Here is a 24,676-nt window from a genome sequence, read left to right on the forward strand (position 1 = left end):
AATAGGCAAATGTGTAAAGAGACAAAGTAGACTAGAGGTTACCTGGGTTCGGTGAGGTGGAAAGGGAGAGTTATTATTTAATGGATACACAGTGGTTGTTTGAGGTGATGAGAAAGTTATGGAAGTAATGATAATGGTAGACAACATTGTGAATGTACTTAATGCCACTGAATTGTACATTTAAAAATGGTTAAATTTTATGTTATGTATATTTTGCCACAATAAAAAAAATTATGGATTTTTTTAAATCATTTTTTAACCATTAGTAACATTTTTAAATTTTTTTTTTTATGTTTATTTATCATTTTTGAGAGACAGAGACAGAGTGTGAGTTGGGATGGGCAGAGAGGGAAACACAGAATCCAAAGCAGGCTCTGGGTTCCGAGCTGTCAGCACAGAGACCTATGTGGGGCACAAACCCACGAACAATGAAATCACGACCTGAGCCAAAGCCAGACGCCCAACCGACTGAGCCACCAAGGAGCCCCTGAATTGATTTTTCTAAACTGAGGATCTCTTGGGGAGCCTGGGTGGCTCAGTCAGTTGAGAACCAACTTCAGCTGATGTCATGATCTTGCAGTTCATGGGTTTGAGCCCCGCCTCAGGCTCTGTGCTGACAGCTCGGAGCCTGGAAACTGCTTTGGATTCTTGTCTCCCACTCTCTCTGCCGCTTCCCAACTCACGCACGTGCACTCTCTCTCTCAAAAAATTAAACATTAAAAAAATTTTTTAAATAAAATAAATTGAGGATCCCTTAAGTAAATAATGATGTAAACATGACTAAATTCATAACAGCTTTGGGAAATTAAAAAGTAGAATACAAGGAGCACCTGGGTGGCTCAGTCGGCTAAGCATCCAACTTCAACTCAGGTCATGATCTCGCAGTTTGCGAGTTCAAGCCCTGTATCAGGCTCTGTGCTGATAGCTCAGAGCCTGGATGCTTCAGATTCTGTGTCTCCCTCCCTCTCTGCCCCTCCCCTGCTCATGCTCTCTCTCTCTCTCTCTCTCTCAAAAATAAATAAACATTATAAAAAATTTTTTTTAATTTTTTTTTCAACGTTTTTTATTTATTTTTGGGACAGAAGAGAGACAGAGCATGAACGGGGGAGGGGCAGAGAGAGAGGGAGACACAGAATCGGAAACAGACTCCAGGCTCCGAGCCATCAGCCCAGAGCCTGACGCGGGGCTCGAACTCACGGACCGCGAGATCGTGACCTGGCTGAAGTCGGACGCTTAACCGACTGCGCCACCCAGGCGCCCCAAAAATTTTTTAAAAAGTAGAACACAAAAATATAACTTATCCATGGTGGGCAATGAAAATGTATAAACAGAGTAACAAAAATCAAATTTTAAAATAAAGTGACTTAATTCTGGTATATATTCATGGGGTTCTATTCTATAAAGTTAATTTACATTTTCAAACACTATTTTTCCTTCAAAAGTTAGGACTTTCAGACCTTCTCAATCCTTCTGTAAACTCCTTATCATCAATTCATTCCCCCAGCACAGACAAAGGCTCCACACAGCCTCCTTGCCAGCTGTCTCACTGCCTTGGCCTGGGAAGCATCCAACTCTTCCTCCTCCGGAACCAGAGAAGTACTGCCCCTCTCCTAGAGCATCCCAGCAAACAGGGGAAACCACCTTGCTAAGAGCATGCTCTTCACCAACAGTATTTAATGCTGTGAATTCTTCCAGGTTTACCTATTGGTGAATTCAGATTTTCAAGATCTAAAGACTGTGCTGGTGCTTTCAGTCTCAAATTGTGCTTAACAAAGTGATTTAGTTTGAGACAAAAGAGACCTACAATCATATCACCTGGCCCACAACACAAGGAAAACTAAGCTGAAAACCTGCAAAAGCCCAAGGCTACTGCTCTCTCCAAACTGGCCAGTGACTGACCTTTGTATTCAGGGGTGAACTCCTTCATTTCGGGAGGGAGGGACTCATAGAACCGCTGCTCCCGGGAGATGAGAGGCTTGCACACAGTGTGGTCGTCGTAGCGCATCATGCTGCTGTGTCCGCCCACCTGGTGGATGAAGGGCTCCAGGAGGACTCCCCGGTCTCCGGCCCGACTTGCATTCTTGCCATACTGCCCCACTTCCATGGTTTGACAAACACACATTGCGTTGGGGGCCAGCTGCACACTGAGGGCAGAGGATGCAGCACATGGGCCACAAAAGGACAGCTAGGCAGAAGATCCTGGCGAACTGAAAGCCAACAGTCAGAGTCTGTTCAGCTTATTCTTCTTTCCTAACAGAAAGGAGAGAGGAAAAGAGGGAATCAAAACACCCGGCAAGCACAATTTTCCTACAGTTCAAAGAATATCTGCTCTATGAAAAGAATGGGATTCTGGGGGCACCTGGCTGGCTCAGTCAGTTGAGCATGTGACTTGATCTCGGGGTTATGAGTTTGAGCCCCACATTGGTCATAGACATTACTTTAAAAAAATAAAAAATAAAAATACAAAAAAAAAAAAAAAAGGGATTGTTTTGTTTCCTGCTATATATTCCCCCAAGCATGTACAATGCTGCCTGGTGCATGAGAGACAGGTGGTAAGTTATTCTGAATGATACAACTTTGGTCTCCTTCATCCATTTTTTTTATGCACAGAAGCCCACATTCTCTTCCCTTCCTAGCTGTCATATACCCTCCATGTTCCCTATAGGATTTGATTTTAGAGCTGCGTATGTTAACAGCCGTCAGAAAGGCAACTCTCCCTGCTTATTCCACATTCAAAGATAAGTGTTCAGGGAAAAAAACAGAAGGCAACACAAATTCATTGTGTTCAGACTTCTCACCATATCCAGTAATGGTAAGGGTCTCGGGTCTCTCACTGACTCAAGGAAGGGTTTTTGTCTGGGAAATCAGGTCACACTTTCCAACTTTTCTGTTGAAGGTGCCAAGGAGCAGCCAGGGAAAGTCATCCCTTGCTGAGTTATAGAATCATAAAAAGGGTTTGCTTTTCCCAAAGAAATTCAGGCTTCTGATTTCTTCTACTTTAAATCTGTGGCCATCAATTTATAGCCATGTCTGGCACCACAGAGCTTGCCTTTCTGACTCTACACCAACCAGTGGGACAAGGAAAGGCCCTTTGTACTTAAATACCTACCCTGTAATGTCAATTTTCTCTCAAGAAAGTTAAAGTAATGGGCAACTTCCCTAGTACTGAATATATTTTGTGATTAGGAATGTAGGAGGCAAGACTACATCTGAAAGATCAAGACGAAAGAAGAAAAATCAAATATTTGTGAAAGCAGGAATATGGCTTTACCTGCAAGAGATGAAATATTTTCTTCTGAACCTCATAACTTATGGGCATAATAGTCTACTGAAGAAAACTGCTGCAAAACTGCAGTTTTTTTTTTTTAATGTTTATTTTTGAGAGAAAGAGTGCTAGCGGGGGAGGTACAGAGAGAGAGGGGAACAGAGGATTCGAAGTGGGCTCTGTGCTGACAGCAGAGAGCCCAACGCGGAGCTCGAACTCACAAATCCTGAGACCACGACCTGAGCCGAAGTGGGGCGCTCAACCAACTGAACCACCCAGGCACCCCTGCAAAAGTTTCTGAATTCAAAGCTGCCCACAAGCTCTATTTCACAGCTATCAATAAAAATAAATGATTTTCCATTCCCCTAACTGATCAGCACCACTTCAATAAACACACACTTTTTTGCTTAGCTATCCACTTTCCACTCCTCCCTACCCCATGGAGTTTTCCCCAGACTCCATTCTCCCAAACAGGAGTTGGGTGCACACCTCTATGGCTCCTAAGGTACCTGTGCCAACTATCTCAGCCATACATCACTGTACCTTCATCTACTTGTCTGTCACCACCACCAAACCATTCCCTTGTATCTCTAACTAGGGTCCAAAGCAGTACCTGGCACACAGGAAATGCTCAAAGATAGGTTTGTTGGAACGAATGAAGTGATTCCAGGAAGATGGCTGCAGGGAGTAAAAGCACCAAATGAAAACAGAAGGAGTCACACAGTGGTGGTGTTAAGTGGAGAAGCAGCTTGAAGGGCCTCTTCTCGAGGCTCCTGGAGGTGCCTACGGTGGCAGTGGACACAGCTTAGCACTGTCAATCAGCTCTTACCCTGGCTCAGTTGCTCACTGGGATTGCCCCCGTGGGGGACAGGGTACCCAGGAAGGTGCCGAACTTTCTATTCTGGGTCAGTGGGTGTCTGGGAAAGGAGAGGGAAGGACAGTGCCAAATGCCCCGGAAGAGCTGGACTCAGAGATGCGTGCCCAGCTTTGCAACCCCCACAGGACAGAGAAGCACAAGGCCAACCTCCAGTCAGATCTAGACTTTTGATCTTTTGTTTCCACATGATAGACACATAAAATTATAGTACTGTTTTTGTGTTTCAAATATTTTCTTAGAAGTAAACATGTAAAACATTCCATATTTCTATGGCTTTGTTTGGCATTTCTTTTTAAATAAACCTAGAACCTAAAAAACTAAAGTGCCCAGAACTCTCCAGCCCTCGCTTACAAAGTGTGGAGCTGTGGGCGAGTCCCTTAACTGCAAATTTCCTCATCTCTAATTTGAAGACATGCCCACCGCTAACCCTGTGGGATATTCTGATGCAGGTGAAGGGGCCTGGGCTAGCCCTGCCTACTTCTAGCCTTGGAAGTACTAGAAAGAGAAACAGCTCAGACTAAAAACAATCAGAGGTTGCTCCTGAAGTCTGGTGTCCACGAAGGCCCACTGTGAAAACCATGGAATGAGAATGCTGTAGATGATGACGTCTTTCTCCACTATTTCCTTACTAACAGAATCCCAATCAGGTAGTCCACCTTCACGGGAATGTGAAACTGCATTCTAGTTAAGGGAGAATCTTGAACAGTAGTACTTCCTTCTGATCCTAAGAGACGGCTGATTTAGGAAAAGGGCATGTAACTTGTCTTCTAACCACGAGACATGAGGGGAAGTTGGCCAGGGGGTCCTCTGGGAAAAGTTACCTTGCTCTTAAAGAACAAGAAGATGTCCCTTCACTTCCTCAAGATATTATTCTGTCTAGATGTGTATCTGAGACTACTGAAGCCAAGACACCTGGTGACCCTAAAAGATACTAGCCTAAAGACAAGGCCAACATGTTGAGCATGCAGCACAGAAGAATAGAAATCAGGGTCACTGATGTTGTCGCTAAAGTACTGGATATCTTGTTATGTAACAAAAATAAATTTCCCTTTATGCTTTTAGCCAATCTCATTAGGGTTTTCTGCTACTTGTAGTCAAAACCATCCTAGATGAAGGGACAAAAAAAAAAAGCATCAAAATCCCCAGATCTCCAGGTAATACACTTTGCACATTAAAGAAGTGTCTTCTGATAAGGAAACTTCCAACAACTGAAGAACAAGCCCTTCAGTGATGACAAAGGACAATCTTCCCAAGCTCCAAAAGGAAAAATGTAGCTTTATAATCTTTAAACTGTCAGGGGCGCCTGGGTGGCTCAGTCGGTTGAGTGTCTGACTTCGGCTCAGGTCATGATCTCTCAGGTCTGTGGGTTCGAGCCCCGCGTCGGGTTCTGTGCTGACAGCTAGGAGCCTGGAGCCTGCTTTGGATTCTGTATCTCCCTCTCTCTCTCTCTCTGCCCCTCCCCAACTCATGCTTGCTCTCTCTCTCTCTCTCTCTGTCAAAAATAAACAAATATTTTATAATCTTTAAACTGTCCCCAAAGGCAGACAATCTGAATTATGTCTGGTCTATTAGGGCTGGCACCAAAATATTAAAAGAGAATCTGCCAAACACAAAATCCATTCTCTCATAAGTAGTAAGGAATCTACCCAAATAACCAAAATTAGCTTAGAACAGGCAAACCATAAAAGAAATTTATATTCCTGCCACGTCAGGACCTTAATTGATCATTATTTTTCACAAACACATCTAAATACAATGGAGCCAATAAATCCTATTTTTCAGAGTATAATTAATCCTCAAAGATTTTCCAGGCCATCTTCTGCAAAATCAATGATCTGATTTCAAGTAGTTTATGCCATTCAAAGTGTCAACAGCTTCTATCTTTTCTAGACTTAAATAAGGAACTACTAGTATGAAGAAAAATGTGTAAATTCCTTAAAAGCTACACAGTATCTGGGGCGCCTGGGTGGCTCACTCAGTTAAGCATCTGACTCAATTTTGGCTCAGGCCATGATCTCATGATCAAGTTCCATGTCAGGCTCTGCCCCGACAATGCGGAGCCTGCTTGGTATTCTCTCACTCTCTCTCTCTCTCTCTGCCCCTCCCCTGCTTGTGCTCTTTCTCTCAATATAAATAAATAAACATTAAAAAAATAATAATAAAGGAAAAAATAAAAGCTGCAAAATATCAAAAACATGTCATGGGGCTCCTGTGTGGTTCAGTCAATTAAATGTCCGACTTCCACTCAGGTCATGATCTCACAGTTTGTGAGTTCAAGCCCCACACTGGGCTCTCTGCTGTCAGCATGGAGCCTGCTTTGGATGCTCGCTCTCTCTCCATCCTCAACTGCCTCGCTCTCTCCCTTAAATATAAACATTAAAAAAAAATTACTAAAAAAAAAAAAGTCATAAAGCCCAAATCAGGGTTTCATTGCCCTGGGTTAAACTAACAACAACCAACAAAAAACAAAAACAAAAAAACAAAACAAAAACAAAAACAAAAAAACACCCATCAGTATATGTGTTGTTTTTTTTGTTCTGTAAACAACTCCAAAGGTTTCCCTGGGGGAAACTATAAATGATATGCTTTTTCCCATGTGGCAACACATGGAGGTTCTCTATTTGGTTTATAATACAACAGTGTTTCCTATGCACCTGATCTGAAATTAATATCATTCAAGTATACAATGCACAAAAAAATTGGGGGCTATGACAATGGGAACAGAATGACTATGACTATATCATATATCATATCACATCATATCATGTGAGAGAGACCGCACGCACACACATGTGAACACAGGAGAGGGGCAGAGGGAGAGAGAGAATTTTAAGCAGGTTCCATGCTCAGCATGGAGCCTGACACAGGGCTTGATCCCATGATCATTACCTAAGGTGAAATCAAGAGCTGGATGCTCAATCAACTAAGCCACCCAGGTGCCTCAGAATGATTTATAAAATGTTAATTCCAGTGGTTAATATACAGTGTTATATTAGTTTCAGGTGTCCAATACAGCGATTCAACAATTCCATACATTATTCAGTGTTTACTGTGGTGTTTTTTTAACTTTTTTTTTTAAGTTTATTTATTTTGAGAGAGAGAGAGAGCATGCGCATGCTAGTGGGGGGCATGGGGGGAAGGGGGGGGAGGGAGGGAGAGGGAGGGAGAGAAAGAAAATATGCTGAGCAAGCTCTGCACTGTCAGCGCAGAGCTCAATGTGGGGCTCAAACCCATGAACCTGAGATCATGACTTGAGCCGAAGTCAGATGCTTAACCAACTAAGCCACCAAGGCGCCCCATGATAAGTGTATATTCTTAATCCCCTTCACCTATTTCACCCATTTCCCCCCTGGTAAACATCTGTTTGTTCTCTACAGTTAAAAGTGTTTTGGTTTGTCCCTTTTTGTTGGTGTTCATCTTATTTATTTTTTATTATTTTTTAATGTTTATTTATTTTTGAGAGATAGAGAAAGTGTGAGCAGGGGAGGGACAGAGAGAGAGGGAGACACAGAATCTGAAGCAGGTTCCCAGCTATGAGCCATCAGCAGAGCCCGACACAAGGCTCCAACTCCAAACCATGAGATCACAACCTGAGCTGAAGTTGGATGCTACATTGACTGAGCCACCCAGGTGCCCTGAGTTTGTTCGTTTTATGTATTAAATTCCACGTATGAGTAAAATCATACAGTATTTGTCTTCCTCTGACTGGCTTATTTCACATAGCATTATACTCTCCAGATCCATCCATGTTGTTGCAAATGTCAAGATTTCATTCTTGTTTATGACTCAATAATATTCCATTGTGTATATATACATCTTTATTTTTTTCTCTTTTCCTTATTTTTTTTAAATATATGAAATTTATTGTCAAATTGGTTTCCATACAACACCCAGTGCTCATCCCAGAAGATGCCCTCTTCAATACCCATCACCCACCCTCCCCTCCCTCCCACCCCCCATCAGCCCTCAGTTTGTTCTCATTTTTTAAGAGTCTCTTATGCTTTGGCTCTCTCCCACTCTAACCTCTTTTTTTTTTTTTCCCCTTCCCCTCCCCCATGGGTTCCTGTTAAGTTTCTCAGGATCCACACAAGAGTGAAAACTTATGTATATACCACATCTTTATTCCTTCATTTATCAATGGACACTTGGGCTGCTTCCATAATTTGGTGTTGTAAATATGCTGCAGTAAACATAGGGGTGCACGTATCTCTTCGAATTAGTGTTTTCATATTCTTTGGGTAAATACCTATGGAATGATCTTTAGATTGAAACTAATAAAAAATATTTGTTTAAAAAAAAAAGAACAACTAGGGGCATCCGGCTGGCTCATTCAGTGGAGCATATGACTACTGATCTAGGGGTTGTGAGTTCAAGCCCCACACTGGGTGTAGAGATTGCCTAAAAAAAATAAAATCTTTTAAAAATTAAAATTAAAAAAAGAACAACTAGATAATCCCTTCCTTGCAAATGTCACAGAACTCATTTAGGAGGAGAAAAAGTTTAGATATAATAATCTGAACATTATAAAGACCTCAGAGGTCTATCCACTGAAATACATTAGGATTTGGGGGCGCCTGGGTGGCGCAGTCGGTTAAGCGTCCGACTTCAGCCAGGTCACGATCTCGCGGTCCGTGAGTTCGAGCCCCGTGTCAGGCTCTGGGCTGATGGCTTGGAGCCCGGAGCCTGTTTCCGATTCTGTGTCTCCCTCTCTCTCTGCCCCTCCCCCGTTCATGCTCTGTCTCTCTCTGTCCCAAAAATAAAATAAAAAAAAACGTTGAAAAAAAATAAAATGGTTAAAATTTTGTCAGTTTATGAATGGACTGCTCCCCCAGAGGTCAAGGGGTTCCACTGCTCTACCTATGAGTTTGTGTACCACCAGCTACTGTGCACCAGTCTGTTTGTTTGTCCTTCATTTGCTTTAAGACACTTTGGTTTCTGGGAATGCAAGCTGGTGCAGCCACTCTGGAAAACAGTATGGAGGTTCCTCAAAAAACTAAAAATAGAACTACCCTACGACCCAACAATTGCACTACTAGGCATTTATCCACGGGATACAGATGTGCTGTTTTGAAGGGACACATGCATCCCCATGTTTATAGCAGCACTATCAACAATAGCCAAAGTATGGAAAGAGCCCAAATGTCCATCGATGGATGAATGGATAAAGAAGATGTGGTATATATATACAATGGAGTTATTACTTGGCAATCAACAAGAATGAAATCTCGCCATTTACAACTACGTGGATGGAACTGGAGGGTATTATGCTTAAGTGAAATTAAAGAAAGACAAAAATCATATGACTTCACTCATATGAGGATTTTAAGAGACAAAACAGATGAACATAAGGGAAGGGAAACAAAAATAATATAAAAACAGGGAGGGGGACAAAACAGAAAAGACTCTTGAATATGGAGAACAAACAGAGGGTTACTGGAGGGGTTGTGGGAGGGGGATGGGCTAAATGAGTAAGGGGCACTAAGGAATCTACTCCTGAAATCACTGTTGCACTATATGCTAACTAATTTGGATGTAAATTTTAAAAAATAAAAAAATTAAATTAAAAAAATTTTTAAAAAGACACCCTGGTTTCACATTTTACTGCATAAAATACGAAGGATCATATTCTTCTTTTAATGTTTATTCATTTTTGAGAGAGAGAGAGTGCGTGTGTAAGCAGGGGAGGGGCAGCAAGAGAGGAGGACAGAGGATCCCAAGCAGGCTCTGCACTGACAGCAGAGAGCCCAATCTGGAGCTCAAACTCACAAACCACATGATCATGACCTGAGCCGAAGTTGGACACTTAACCAACTGAGCCACCCAGGCGCCCTGGGGAGGAGGATATTCTTTTATTTATTTTTAAAATTTTTGTAATGTTTATTTATTTTTGAGATTAAGAGAGAGACAGAGCATGAGCGAGGAAGAGGCAAAGAGAGAAAGAGACACAGAATCTGAAGCAGGCTTTAGGCTGTGAGCTATCAGCACAGAGCCCGACACAGGGCCCGACACAGGGCCTGAACCAACAGACTGTGAGATCATGATCTGAGCCGAAGTCGGACGCTCAACCGACTGAGCCACCCAGGCGCCCCTAAGGATATTTTTAAAAAGAACTTGCTGAGACTGACTTTTTTTTTCCACTTGTGGACAGTAACAAACGGAAATAAATGTACACTGCAAAGATACTAATTACAATAGTTAGGTCTACCTTCTGGGTATAGAAACTAACTCCTTAAACACATAATTGAACTTCAAAATTAATTACATCTCTCTTCAAGTAAAATAAATTACAAGAGTACAAGTAAATGTACTCTTCAAGTACAATAAATGCTGCTAAAATTTGTATAATTATTGTTTTTCTTTAAAAAAAATTTTTTTTAACGTTTATTTTTGAGACAGAGAGAGACAGAGCATGAACGAGGGAGGATCAGAGAGAGAGGGAGACACAGAATCCGAAACAGACTCCAGGCTCTGAGCTGTCAGCATAGAGCCCAACGCGGGGCTTGAACCCACGAATCGTGAGATCATGACCTGAGCCGAAGCCGGACGCTTAACCGACTGAGCCACCCAGGCGCACGTTGTTTTCCTTTTTTAAAGCAAAAGCACTTAGTGATGTGAAATGACTGTCAGATTTATTATAGTTTATAAATAAATAGGATACTTAATTTTATTAAAAAATTAAAATGGATAAACTGTGGTATATTCATTTTTTCTTAAATTTATTTATTTTGTGGGGGTGGGGGGAGGGAGTGCGTGAGCCTGCGAGCAGAAGAGGGGGAGAGAGAGAGAAGAGAGAGACTCCAAGCAGGCTCCACACTGTCAGCGCAGAGCCTAATGCGGGGCTTGATCTCAGGAACTGTGAGATCATGACCTGAGCAGAAACCAAGAGTCAGACACTTAACCTACTGAGCCACCCAGGAGCCCCTGTGGAATATTCATTTGATGGATTACTACATAGAAGTGAAAAAGAACCAACTACTGCCATATACAACACAGATGAATCTCACAGGTGTGATGTAGCAAGAGAAAAGTCTAGACTCTAAAGAGACTGTGGGGTGTGATTCTACTCCCACAAAATTCAGAATGATAATGGAGACCACAATAGTGGTTACTCTGGGAAAATACTAATTGAAAAGGGGCACAAAGATGAAGTGACACTGTTGAATACTGTTGAGGTGAGCTCTGTACTTGGATTTGTAAACTTTACTGTATGTTAGAGGTTAATTACAAGGAAAAAAACCAATAGTGTTCCCCTGTACCAACAAAAAACAAATCAGAAAATAAAAACTGTTTAAATACATCCCATTCAAAACAGCAACCAAAACTATAAATTACTTACAAACCTTTAAAAATTATGTCAGACCAGTAATAAAGCTTTACTGAAGGACTTAAAAATTAAGAGACACAATATAAGCACCATTTCTGTTTTAAATCAACAACACAGCAACCCTAGAAAGTGGCAATGAATAAAAAGCCCTGGCCAAGAAAGAGAAATTGCGATCAGATACGGTGGTGAACAAGGTCAGGACTATTTTAAGAAGTAGTAAGACACTGTCTCCACAGCACAGCAGTACCTGGTCACCAAGTCCCTTAGCTGGGCCAGCACATTCAAAGATGCAGATCAGCAGACATGCTCTCTAAGAAGCTTGGTTAGAATTTCAAATTCTATGGACAACATATATTTCTAACTTCAGATTAAGCACTTGGGTTTGATATGTAATCTTTTTGTAAGGAGAAGCATACTTGATGCCTTCAGACTGCATAGGTGTATTTGCAGATTTCCTCAAAACTGGTTTATAAATTCAATTATTTCTACTACCTCTTCTAAAATTTGGGGTGCTTAGCTGGCTCAGTTGGTAGAGAATCCAACTCTTGGTCTTGGGGTCATTGAGTTCAAGCCCCACATTGGGCATGGAGCCTACTTTAAAAAGTAAAATTAAAAAACAAACAACAAAAAACCCTAGGGGCGGTGAGTGGCTCAGTCAGTTAAGAGTCCTCTCCCGCTTGCGTGCTCTCTCTCAGAATAAATATAAACTTAAAAAAAAAAACAACTAAATTTAAACAGATCCACTTAAGCACTAAAAGGATGATGACAAAATATGATGCCCTTAAAAAATAGTACGAAATGTTTAGTTTTTTAAAAATTAAACTTGTGGGGCACCTGGGTGGTTTAGTCAGTTAAGTGTCTGACTTCGGCTCAGGTCATGATCTTGTGGTTTGTGGGTTTGAGCCCCACGTTGGGCTCTGCACTGACAGCTCAGAGCCTGGAGCCTGCTTCAGATTCTGTCTCCCTCTCTCTCTGACCCTCCCCTGCTTGTGCTTGTGCTCCCTCTCTCTCTCTCTGTTAAAAATTTTAAAAAAAATTAAAAATTTAATTAAAAAACAAATTTTTTATTAAAAAAAATAAAATTAAACTTATTAAGAGGCACCTGGGTGGCTCAGTTGGTTGATCATCTAACTCTTGATTTTGGCTAAGGTCATGATTCCATGTTTGTGAGATCAAGCCCTGGGGCTCTGTGCTGACAGCAGGGAGCCTGCTTGGGATTTCCTCTCTCCCTCTCTCTGTCTGCCCCTCCCCTGCTCACACAAATGTGAGCATGCTCTCTGTCAAAATAAACAAGCAAACTTAAAAAACAATTAAACTTGTTAACTCAGGAATGCTAAAAAAATTATGGCAATACTGTACCTTTGGTTTACTTTTTACTGTCTGATACAATCCAAGTGATGAAAAAATAGCAAAATCATTCTTAATTGAAAAGAACACAGTGCACTGAGAACTCACTCCAACAGAAACAAACACACAAAGCCTGGGTTACATAGCTCTGGACTTTAATTTCTAACCAATTTCAGAAATTAAAAAAAAATTGATATGGACTGTGACAGGAAAAGATACCAAAATACCCTCAAATTCATAGATGAAAAAACTAAAGCAGAAAACTAACGTGAAAGCATATCTGTTCTCTAAAGCACATAACCAAGGGAACCTACTGTTTTCTTAAATTCAAGTCCATTCTTGCTTTTACATATGATAGTGGGCACTGATACAGATTAGGTCATTTGTGAGAGAGTGACAACAATTCTGCTTCCCCTGACCCCCTCGGGATTGTTTTAAGCACATGCTCACAAACCTCTCCTTTGAGGAGGAAGAAAACAAGGAATGCTATGAAGGTATGTAGGGCTGCCAATCTGAGCCTGCCCTACCCATCTAACCAGGGACTGGCATATCACCTAGAAACCAGAAATTGTACAGGGGCCTGGGGCCTAGAGCAATCTGGGAGATTTGAAATAAGAAAGAAAAAAGGCTTGAAGGTATCTGTTTTGTTGTTTGTCCTCAGAGAAGAGATGAATGATTCTTTAGACTTTTGGGTCCTATCCCAGGAGCAAGGGACACAGTGGCATACTCCTGAGGACACCAGGCTGAGAGCAAACAGGGAGCAAGGAGAAAAGGAAACTTGGCAGGAGGCCTAAAATGTGCCAGCCCATCAAGAAACAGCCAGAACAGAATTAATGTAGGACAAAGACAGAATCCCCTTTCCTGTTTTTACTGGATTTTAAAGATTAGAAACCCATGCTTCCTGAGATATATAGATATGTAAGTTTAGTAAAGATCCTTTTGAAAGTGTCTCAACTGTGCTAAAAAGAGGGGAAAAGGAGGTTTGAGGACAGAATTTTATGAATACAGGTCCGAAGTGGCAAAGGGGAAATCAAAATGAGAAAACACTAAAAGAAAGGAGAAAGAAAGGTGCCCCATACTTCTTACCTGAAACCCTGTCTGTTCACAATTTGTATGGGGTTATTCTTTAACAAGAAATTACAGAAATACCTCTGCTGTGACTAAATAGTTAAGGTGAGCCATACCTAAACCAGGTAAATCTCTGCCTGGCACATTTACAAGTGAATCTAACCATGGTGAAGCCTAGAAGGCACATATATAGGACAACAGGAGAAATGATTCTCAAACAAACAAACCCACAAAACACTGAAAATGAGACTGTCTGAAACGCTAAAATATGAAATGAGGAGCTTCCTAGACACATACTACTGATCTCACTGAAGACCCAAAGCTAAAGAGAGCAGCTTCTGCACAACTGAAAAAAAGATGCAGAGGGACAGTACCATGCTTGTTCTCACAACCAAGGTTTTGGATGGGGCTGCTAACTCTAGTTCCTTTTCTTCACACCTCCATCCTACTGTAGCTCAATTGAAAGAGAAGCTGAACACAGTGGGGGCAAGCTGACAAGACTGAGGCAGAGGTGATCTGAGGTGACTGGGAAACTGATGTAGACACCTCTCTACTTGGGATTTCCCTTCACTATAACATCTTTTGAACAAAATCTGCTCTGTTGCAGAACAGAAACCAAAGAACAATATTTGTCACTCACCAGAATTTCAATTAGCTGTAACTGGGTTTGTAACTGGAAGTCACTCCAAGTACAATTCTGCTACCTTGTACTAGGGATATTCACACGTGTCCTGCTATTAAAGAGGTAAAAAGTAGAAATAAAATCTCCTACACCTAGGAGAAATGAACCCAAAGCTCCAGTTACAACATTGAGCTTTTGAGATTACTTGGGGACCTCATTTAGAACCACTGCCATTAAAAATGATTACCAGCTTCAAACAAGAAAAGTCTCCCAAGTAAATAGTCTCCAGAGTAAGGAATTATGCAACCATGAAATAGCTCTTGTCTTTCCTGTGATGTCTCCATGATACCACAAAACTGTTACAACTCCAAAGGAGTTTTAAATCACTGAATTCTGAACTATTTTAAAAGATGCACCAAGAAGCAACATACACCTAAACATCAGATATGGCTACACCTCAGAGGACTCTTCATTTGGCCGTGACATCACACACTTAAACATTTTGATGCTACACTACTCTGCAGATTATTGGAAAATACAATCAAGACCAGATCACTCAGACATGGACAATGGGCTGTATTCAGCTACTATTGGATATGATGAAGTGTCCACCACAAAACAGAACTCCACTGAGCTTTGTTTGCTCTTTGGGAATAATCTGCTGCTACATATGTCCCACACAGGGGTTGAGACCAACTCAAGTTATCTCCTCCAAAGACTATGTTCTTGGTATCCTATGTTCCTGCCTCTGGTGAGACATTTCTTCCTCAAGGCCAACAGTGTAATTCCTTATACACTCACACAGTCAGAAAATAATACAAGGAGATTTCAGGGCACAAACTTGACAGACAGCCCTCCATTTAAAGCCACATACCACTGGGGGCAACACAATGACATATCTCAACATCCATCGGGTATATAAAGACTTTATTAGCAGGTACCTAGAAGCAGATGAGCAACATGCAAAGTGAGTGTGGGGAAAACCTGTGAACAGAGGAGGTAAATGACCTGTTTAATGCCTCACAAAATGCAAGAGTTTGACAGTTTCAAGCGGACTTCAGGAAGACTACATTCTGTCTCCTACCCTCCAGTGAAACACTAGAATTACTACTTTTAAACACTTTTAATTTTTTTTTAATGTTTATTTATTTTTGACAGAGAGAGACAGAGCATGAGCGGGGGAGGGGCAGAGAGAGAGGGAGACACAGAATCTGAAGCAGGCTCTAGGCTCTGAGCTGTCAGCACAGAGCCCGGCATGGGGCTCAAACTCACAGACCGCAAGATCATGACCTGAGCCAAAGTCAGATGCTCAACCAACTGAGCCACCCAGGCGCCCCACTTTTAAACATTAGAAAATACTTCTATCAACCTCACAGACAACCCATAGTTCCAAATAGATGGGGACCAACTTTCAACCACACAAGCCCAACAATAACCTCCCAAATTAAACAAGTGTAGAGAAACCTCCAAAGAGACACCATTCCGGGGCAGGTGGTGGCGCAGTCGGTTAAGCATCTGCCTCTTGATTTCAGTTCAGGCCTTGATCTCATAGTTTGTGAGTTCAAGCCCTGCTTGGGATTCTGTCTCTCCCTCTCTCTGACCCTCCCCCACTCATGCTTGCTCTCCCTCAAAATAAATAAACTTTAAAAAGAAAGAAAGAAAAGAAAAGAAAAGAGAAAGAGAAAGAAAGATCATTCCATAAGACTGGGTTCCAAATCTGTCTACTCTCTCAGCTTCTTTTCCTGACCTTCAAGTGACATAAGGAACTGAAGAGCCTGAACGTGTGAAGCTCTCAAGATTCTGGGAATCGGGACTATGTAAAAAAGATAATGGAACTCAACCTGGAAGCAAGCATCAATCTCATGATTAACAAGTTGTGCACCTGACAATGTACCAATTCAACTATTTTCTCTGTCAAGAACTTAAGACTATCTGTCCTGGGTATTTTTTAGGGTGAGGTAATATACGAGAAAACATTTTAGAAGTACACACAATATTGATGCAGCTAAAACCAATGCTAAAATTTTTAATATTTTAAGGTATCAGAAATATAGGGGTGCCTGGGTAGCTCAGTTGGTGGGGCATCTGACTCTTGATTTCAGCTCAGGTCATGATCTCACAGTTCGTGAGTTCCAGCCCCACACTGGGCTCTGTGCTGACAATGCAGAGCCTGCTTGGGATTCTCTTTCTCTCCCTTCTCTCTCTGTCCCTGCCCTATTTGTTCTCTCAAAATAAATAAGTAAAATAAAAATAAGGTATTAGAAATATAAAACTAACGACTTTAGGTTCTCCTTAGGAAGCCAGTAAAAGACCAAAGTAAGCAGAAGAAAGCAAATAATAAAAATATATGCAGACTCAAAAGAATGGATGGGGGAGAGAGAATTAAGGAAACCAAAAGTAGATCTTTAAAAGAAAAAATCAGGGGCGCCTGGGTGGCTCAGTCAGTTGAGCGTCTGACTTCAGCTCAGGTCATGATCTCACAGCTCGTGAGTTTGAGGCCCCCATCAGGCTCTGCACTGATAGTTCAGAGCCTGGAGCCTGCTTCAGATTCTGTCTCTCCCTCTCTTTCTTCCCCTAACCCACTTGCATTCTGTCTCTGTCTCTCTCAAAAATAAATAAACATCAAAAAAAAATTAAAAAGAAAAAATCAGTAATATTCATGGATCCTCTAGAGAAACTGATCAGTAAAAAAAGAATATGCTAATTACTACTATCAGGGATGAAAAAAGGGGTATCACTACAGATGCTACAAGCATTAAAAAAAAAAAGGGTAATACTATGAGCAACTGTGTATCAATAAACTCAATAACTCAGACAAAATGGACAAGCTCCTTGAAAAATACAACTTACCAAAACTGACACAAGATAAAATATAAAATCTGAATGGTCTTGTGTCTATCAAAAAAACTGAATTTATCAAAAATCCTCCACAAGGAAAATTCCAGACACAGAGTTTCACTAATGAATTCTATCAAACATTCAAGGAAGAAATAGCATCAATCTTGCACAAATTCTTTCAGAAAACAGGGAGCAAAAAAAAAAACCAAAAAACAAAAACAAAAAAACAAAAAAAAAAACCCAAACAAACAAAAAACCCCACATCTTCCAACTTATTTTATGAGGTTATCCCTGATAACAAAACCTAAAACAGAACCTTACCAAAAATATAACATACATACATACATAAAAAAAGAAAAAAGATTATAAACCAAAATCTGTCATGAACAAAAACAAAAATCCTTTAAAATTTTTTTAGCAAAATGGGCACCTAAGTGGTTTGGTTAAGCATCTGACTCTTGATTTCAGCTCAGGTCATGATCTCACAATTTGTGAGATCTGGCCTCAAGTTGGGCTCTGCACTGACAGCACAGACCCTACTTGGGATTCTCTCTCTCCCTCTCTCTCTGCCCCTCCCCTGCTCTCTCACTCTGTCCCTCAAAATAAATAAACTTTAAAAAAAAATTTTAGGGGCACCTGGGTGGCTCCATCAGTTAAGCATTCAACTTCAGCTCAGGTCATGATCTCACAATTCGTGAGTTCGAGCCCCGCGTCAGGCTCTGTACTGATAACTTGGAGCCTGGATCCTGCTTTCAATTCTGTCTCTCTCTCTCTGTCCTTCCCCCACTTTTGCTCTCTCTCTCAAAAAAAATAAACAAAGGTGAATTCTTTAAAAGAAAAAAAAAGAAGTTAGTTGTTTTGTAGATTCCTAAGTATTTTCTATGTAAACAATCATGTTATCTGTGGATTGAGAAAATCTTATTTGTTGGTGCCCCAACAACTTCCAAAACTAATATGTAAATTTAGCAAAGTCACAGGATACAAAAAGCCAATATACAAAATTCAATCATATTTTTATATGCTAGCAGTAACAAAAAACAAAAATTAAAAAATAATTTACTGGGAGTAAATTAATGGAAAATGACACAGTAGGAAGCTCTAAGAATCCATCATCCTTCCACCAAAACAGCTACTGAATTTGGAAAAACTGAAGTAACTTTTGGAACTCTGGAGTGTAGATGGAAAACATAAAGCTTCCAAGGTATAGATTGATGAAGAGGCTAGTGAATTTTGGTAAATTTCAGCCTTTTGGGTAGCAACTACCCAACCTCCAGCCCTCATTCCTGGGTGCAGCTTGCTGGAGGCTCAGATGGGCAATAAAGATAATTTGATTGATGACAACTGCTTTTGATCACTGAGGAGCTGAAGGAGGCAGTGACCACTGCTTCAACACTCATAGGCTGAAGCGGCTTCCAGGGGCATTTAAGAAGGCAGTACTCGTTTTTACTGTTTTCCCCTTTAGGGAGCTAGTCATTTAAGGAAATCTTTACCAGGTCACTAACTGCAGAGGTAACAGAACTAGATACACATTTCCAATATTAGTTTGAAAAAGCCACAAATGGAAGTCTCTAGCACTCAATGAGCAAAAACTAGCAATTCCTGGGAAGTGGGAGAATCAAGATTTGCAAAATTACCAAATACTCAAATGTCCAGTTTTAACAAAAAATTAGGCAACAAAGAAACAAAAAATTAATGACTATTCACAGGAAAAGGAAAATGATGGAAAAAAAATCCTGAGGAAGCAAAGACACTAGAATTATTATTAATCAAAGACGTTAATGGAGCACATGGGTGGCTCAGTCAATTAAGTATCTGACTCTTGATTTCAGCTCAGGTCATGATCTCACAGTTTATGAGTTCAAGCCCCATATCCAGCTCTACACAGACTCTGTGAAGCCTGCTTGGGATTCTCTCTCCCCCCTCTCTCTCTGCCCCTCCCCTGCTTGCACATTCACACTCTCTCTCTCTCTCAAAATAAATAAACTTAAAAAAAAATAAAAAAAGATGTTAGGGGCAGTTGGGTGGCTCAGTCAGTTAAGTGTCTGACTCTTGGTTTCAGCTCATGTCATGATCTCACGGTTCATGGGTTTGAGCCCCATGTCCAGTTCTGTGCTGACAGCTTACTTGGGATTTCTCTCTCTCTCTCCCCTCCCCAGCTGCCCCTCCCCAGCATGCTCTCTCTTCTCTCTCAAAATAAATAAATAAAACAAAACAAAAAGATGTTAAATTAACAGTCTTAAATACATTCAACAGACTAAAGGAAATGATGGTCAAAGGAATTCAGAAAAATGTGTGAACAAAATATAGTATCAATAAAGAGACAGCAATTATAAAAAGGAGAAAACAAATTCTACAATATCTGAAAACAGAAAAGTAAAATAATTGATATGAAAAACTCATTAGAGGGATTCAACAGCAGATCTGAGCATATGTAAGAAGTATCAGTGAACCTGAAGGTAAGATACTTGAAATTATTCAGAGAGGCAAAAAAAGAGTAAAAGTAAAGAGTCTGAGGGACCTGTGGGACACCACCAAATCTAACAATATATGGTTATAGAAAGAGAAGAGAGGAAAAGAGGAAAAGAAGGGCAGAAAAAAATAATCTGAAAATAGTGCCCAAAAACTTTCCAAACTCGAGTAAAGACATGAATATACATGTGCAAGAAGCCTAATGAACCAACCCCTCTTTGAGGATTAACCAAGACACATTATAAAACAAAAACATACTATTAAACTGTTAAACCCCAAAGAGGAGAATATTTGCAGCAAGAGAGAAGCAGCTCATAGTGTACAAGAGATCTTCAATAAGATTAACAGCTGATTTCTCTCCAGAATCCTCTAAAAGGCAGTGGGATGATATATTTAAAGCCCTGAAAGAAAAAAACTGTCAATCAAGAATTCTAGATCCTGCAAAACTATCCTTCAAGAATGAAAGAGAGGGGCACCTAGGTGGCTCAGTCAGTTAAGCATCCAACTTTGGCTCAGGTCATGATCTTGTGGTCTGTGAGTTTGAGTCCTGCATTGGGTTTATATGCTAACAGCTCAAAGCCTGGAGCCTACTTTGGATTCTGTGTCTCCCTTTCTCTCTGCCCCTCTTCCTCCTTTGAGAGACCGATGCTATGTCTCTCAAAAATAAATAAACATTAAAATTTTTTTTTAATTTAGAAAAAAGAATGAAAGAGAAATTAAGATATTTCCAAATAACATAAACTAAAGGAGCTCATTACCAATAGACCTGTCCTATAAGAAACGCTAAAGGGAATCTTTCAGGCTAAAATGAAAGGATAACTTAAAGCCATAAGAAAAATATACAACACTGGTTAACATGACTATATAGATAAATATAAAATCTAGTATTATTGTACATTTGGTATTGTTTATAACTTTTTTTCTACATGATTTAACAGACAAATGCATAAAATTTTAAAATCTTTGTTAAAGGCATACAATATAAAAGGATGTAATCTAATGACAATAAAAACACAAATACATATATGTATGTGATATACATATATACATATAAAAATTAAACATTAAAATTTTTTTTTCTAAATTTTTTTTTAACATTTATTTATTTTTGAGACAGAGAGAGACAGAGCATGAATGGGGAGGGGCAGAGAGAGAGGGAGACACAGAATCGGAAGCAGGCTCCAGGCTCCGAGCCATCAGCCCAGAGTCCGACGTGGGGCTCGAACTCACGGACCGCGAGATCATGCCATGAGCTGAAGTCGGACGCTCAACCGAGCCACCCAGGCGCCCCTAAAAATTTTTTCTAAAAAAGTATAATGTCCTTTGGGTCTTGTAATCCTTAATGATTTAAGGTCTATTTTATCTGGTATTAGGATAGTCATCCCAGCTCTCCTTTGGTTACTATTACATGGAAATATCTTTTTTCATCCTTTACTTTCAATCTTTTTGTGTCTTTATATCTAATTTGACTCTCCTATAGACTGCATATAGATGGATTGGGTTTTTAAACATTTTTTTTAATGTTTTTATTTATTTTTGAGAGAGAGAGAGACAGAACGTGAGCAGGAGAGGGGCAGAGAGAGAGAGGAAGACACAGAATCCGAAGCAGGCTCCAGGCTCTGAGCTGTTAGCACAAAGCCTGACACAGGGCTTGAACTCGTAAACCATGAGATCATGACCTAAGCCGAAGTCAGACACTTAACCAACTGAGCCACCCAGGCACCCCATATTATGAAAGGTTAAACCCAGGCACCCCATGATGAAAGGTTAAACACAACAAGAAGAAATAACAATTATATGTTCACATAACAGAGCCACAAAATGTGTGAAGTTGACAGAAGTGGGAAAAAGACCACTGTACAATAGTTGGAGACTTCAATATCCCACATTCAGAAATGAATAGAACACCCAGACATAACATCAATAAGGAAACAGAATTTGAACAACACTAAAACCCAACTAGACCTAACAGATATATAGTCAACCCAACAAAAGCAAAATACATACTTTTTTCAAATACACATGAAACATTCTCTAGGATAGATTATAAATTAGGCAGAAAACAAGTCTGAATAAAATTTAAAAGACTGAAATTATACAAAATATCTTCTTTAATCATAACAAAATGAAACTAGACGTCAATAAGAAGAAAATTGGAAAATTCACAAATCTGTGGAAATTACACAACATATCCTTAAACAACCAATAGGTTGAAGAAACTACAAGGGAAGTTTCTGCCAGAGCAATTAGAAAAGAAAAAAAAATAAAAGGCATCCAAATTAGTAAGAAGGTAACCATCTGCAGAAGACATGATCTTATATGCAGAAAACCCTAAAATTACCCAAACACACACAAAACCACTGTTAGAACTAATAAACATATTGAGCAAATTCGTAGGATACAAAATCACCACACAGAAATTGGTTGATTTCTTTTTTTTTTTTTTAAAGATTTACTCATTTTTCAGAGACAGAGTATGAGTGGGGGAGGGGCAGAGAGGGAAGGAGACACAGAATCTGAAGCAGGCTCCAGGCTCTGAGCTGTCAGCACAGAGCCCAACACGGGGCTTGAACTCACAGAGTGCAAGATCATGACCTGAACTGAAGTCAGATGCCCAACCAACTGAGCCACCCAGGTGCTCCGAAATTGGCTGCATGTCTATACTTTAGCAGCTAACAATCTGAAAGGAATATTAAGAAAACAATCCATTTACAATAGTATCAAAAAGAAATAAATGTAAAAAAAATTTTTTAATAAAAAAAACCCAATAGTATCAAAAAGAATAAATACTGAAGAGTGAATATAACTAAGAAATTGAAAGATTTATATTCTGAAAACTACAAAACACTTCTGAAAGAAACATCTAAATAAATGGGAAAACATCCCACGTTGACAAATTGGAAGACTTAATATTGTTAAGATGACAAATACTACCCAAAGAGATGTGCAGCCTAAATGTAATCCCTAACAAAATACCAATGACAATTATTGCAGGGGAAAAAAAAAAAAAAACTATCCAGAAATTCATAGAGAATCTCAAGGGACCCTGTATAGCCAAAATTCCTGAAGAACAAAATTGGAGGAATCACATTTCCTGATTTCAAAACTTACTGCAAAACCACTATAATCAAAACAGTGTGGTACTAGCATAAACACAGTCATACAGACTAATAGAACACAACAGGAAGCCCAGACATAAACCCTTGCACATATTGGTCAAATGATTTTCTTTTTTTTTTATATTTATTTAGAGAGAGAGATAGACAACATGCATGAGCAAGGGAGAGGCAGAGAGAGAAAGGGAAAGAGAGAATCCCAACCACACTGTGTCTATCAGCATGAAGCCCGACTCAAGGCTTGAATTCACAAACTGCAAGATCATGACCTGAGCTGAAATCAGGAGTCGGACATTTAACCCACTGAACCACTCAGGCACCCCGTCTTTTCTAAGTTCATTTATTTATGAGAGAAAGTGTGAGTCAGGGAGGGGCAGAAAGAGAGGGAAGGAGAGAATCACAAGCAGACTCCACACTGTCAGAGCAGAGCCTGACGTGGGGGTGCTCAAACCCACAAACCAGGAGATCATGACCTGAGCCGATGTCAGATATTTAACTGCTTGAGCCACCCAGGTACCCCAAATTAATTATATTTTTATGGGTTTTTTTATACTTATTTATTTTGGAGAAAGAGAGAGCAAGGAGGCAGCTCTCCACTGTCAGTGCAAAGCCCAATGCAGGGCTCAAACCCAGGAACCGTCAGATCATGACCTGAGCCAAAGTTGCACACTCAACCAACTGAGCCACCCAGGTACCCCACAGTCAAATGATTTTCAACAAGGGTGCCAAGACTATCAATGGGCAAAGGAGACTTTGTCTTTTCAACAAGTGGTACTGGGAAAACTGAACGGCCATATGCAAGAGTGAAATTGGAGCATTCCTTCACATCATATACAAAAATTAACTCAAAATGGATCAAAGACCTAAACTTACAAGCTAAAATTATAAAACTCTTAGAAGAAAACATGAGGGGGGTATTTCATGACCTTAGATATGACAATGATTTCTTAGCTATAACAACAAAAGCACAGGCAAGAAAAGAAAAAGTAAACTGGGTATCATCAAAATTAAATACTTTTGTACATCAAAGGACACTGTCAAGAGAATGAAAAGACAACTCACAGAATGGGAGAACATATCTACAAATCATACCATCTGATAAGGGATTAATATCCAATATAGAGAACTCCCACAACTTAAAGACAAAAAAATAAACAATCCAATTCAAAAGTGGTCAAAGGACTTGCTTGGTTAGACATTTCTCCAGGGAAGATATGCAAATACCTATATGTACACGAAAAGATGCTCGACATCCTTAGTTATTAGAAAAATCCACATGAAAGCCACAATGAGATACTACCTCACACCCATTGGAATGGCTATTATTAAAAAAAAAAAAGTTAGCAAAGATGTGGAGAAACTGGTCTTACGCACTGCTGGTAGGCATGTAAAATGTTTCAGTCACTGTGGAAGACAGGATGGTAGTTCCCCAAAAAATTAAACACAGAATTTCCATGTGGTGCAGCAGTTCCACTCCTAGGTATTCCACTCCTACCCAAAAGAACTGAAAGCAGGGACTCAAACCAATTATTTATACACTAATGTTCATAGCAGCATTATTCACAATAACCAAAAAGTAGATACAACTTGTGTCCATTAACAGATGAATGGACAGATAAAATGTGTTATATACATACAATGGAATATTATTTAGTTATAAAAAGAAATGAAATTCTGATACATGCTATAACATAGATGAACCTTGAAAACATTAAATGAAATAAGCCAGGCATCAAAGAACAAAAATTAT

At 40.0% G+C, this 24,676-nt stretch overlaps 1 protein-coding gene across 4 annotated transcripts in view; it reads right to left on the reverse strand.

The window, feature by feature from the left end:
* The window catches only part of IP6K1 (inositol hexakisphosphate kinase 1), a 58,500-nt gene that overhangs the window by 20,487 nt on the left and 13,337 nt on the right, over positions 1 to 24,676 (reverse strand). For 3 of the 4 annotated variants that reach the window (XM_011291603.4, XM_045050290.1, XM_045050286.1), the window contains exon 2: positions 1,900 to 2,250. In XM_011291603.4, coding sequence (XP_011289905.1) covers positions 1,900 to 2,122 — 223 coding nt within the window. In that variant the 5' untranslated portion in view covers positions 2,123 to 2,250. Of the gene's footprint in view, positions 1 to 1,899; positions 2,251 to 24,676 lie in introns of those variants that run through there. The other variant, XM_045050291.1, reaches the window with a different exon arrangement.

Source organism: Felis catus, chromosome A2 (genome assembly GCF_018350175.1).
Source record: "Felis catus isolate Fca126 chromosome A2, F.catus_Fca126_mat1.0, whole genome shotgun sequence".
In the NCBI taxonomy this organism is placed as follows: domain Eukaryota; kingdom Metazoa; phylum Chordata; class Mammalia; order Carnivora; family Felidae; genus Felis; species Felis catus.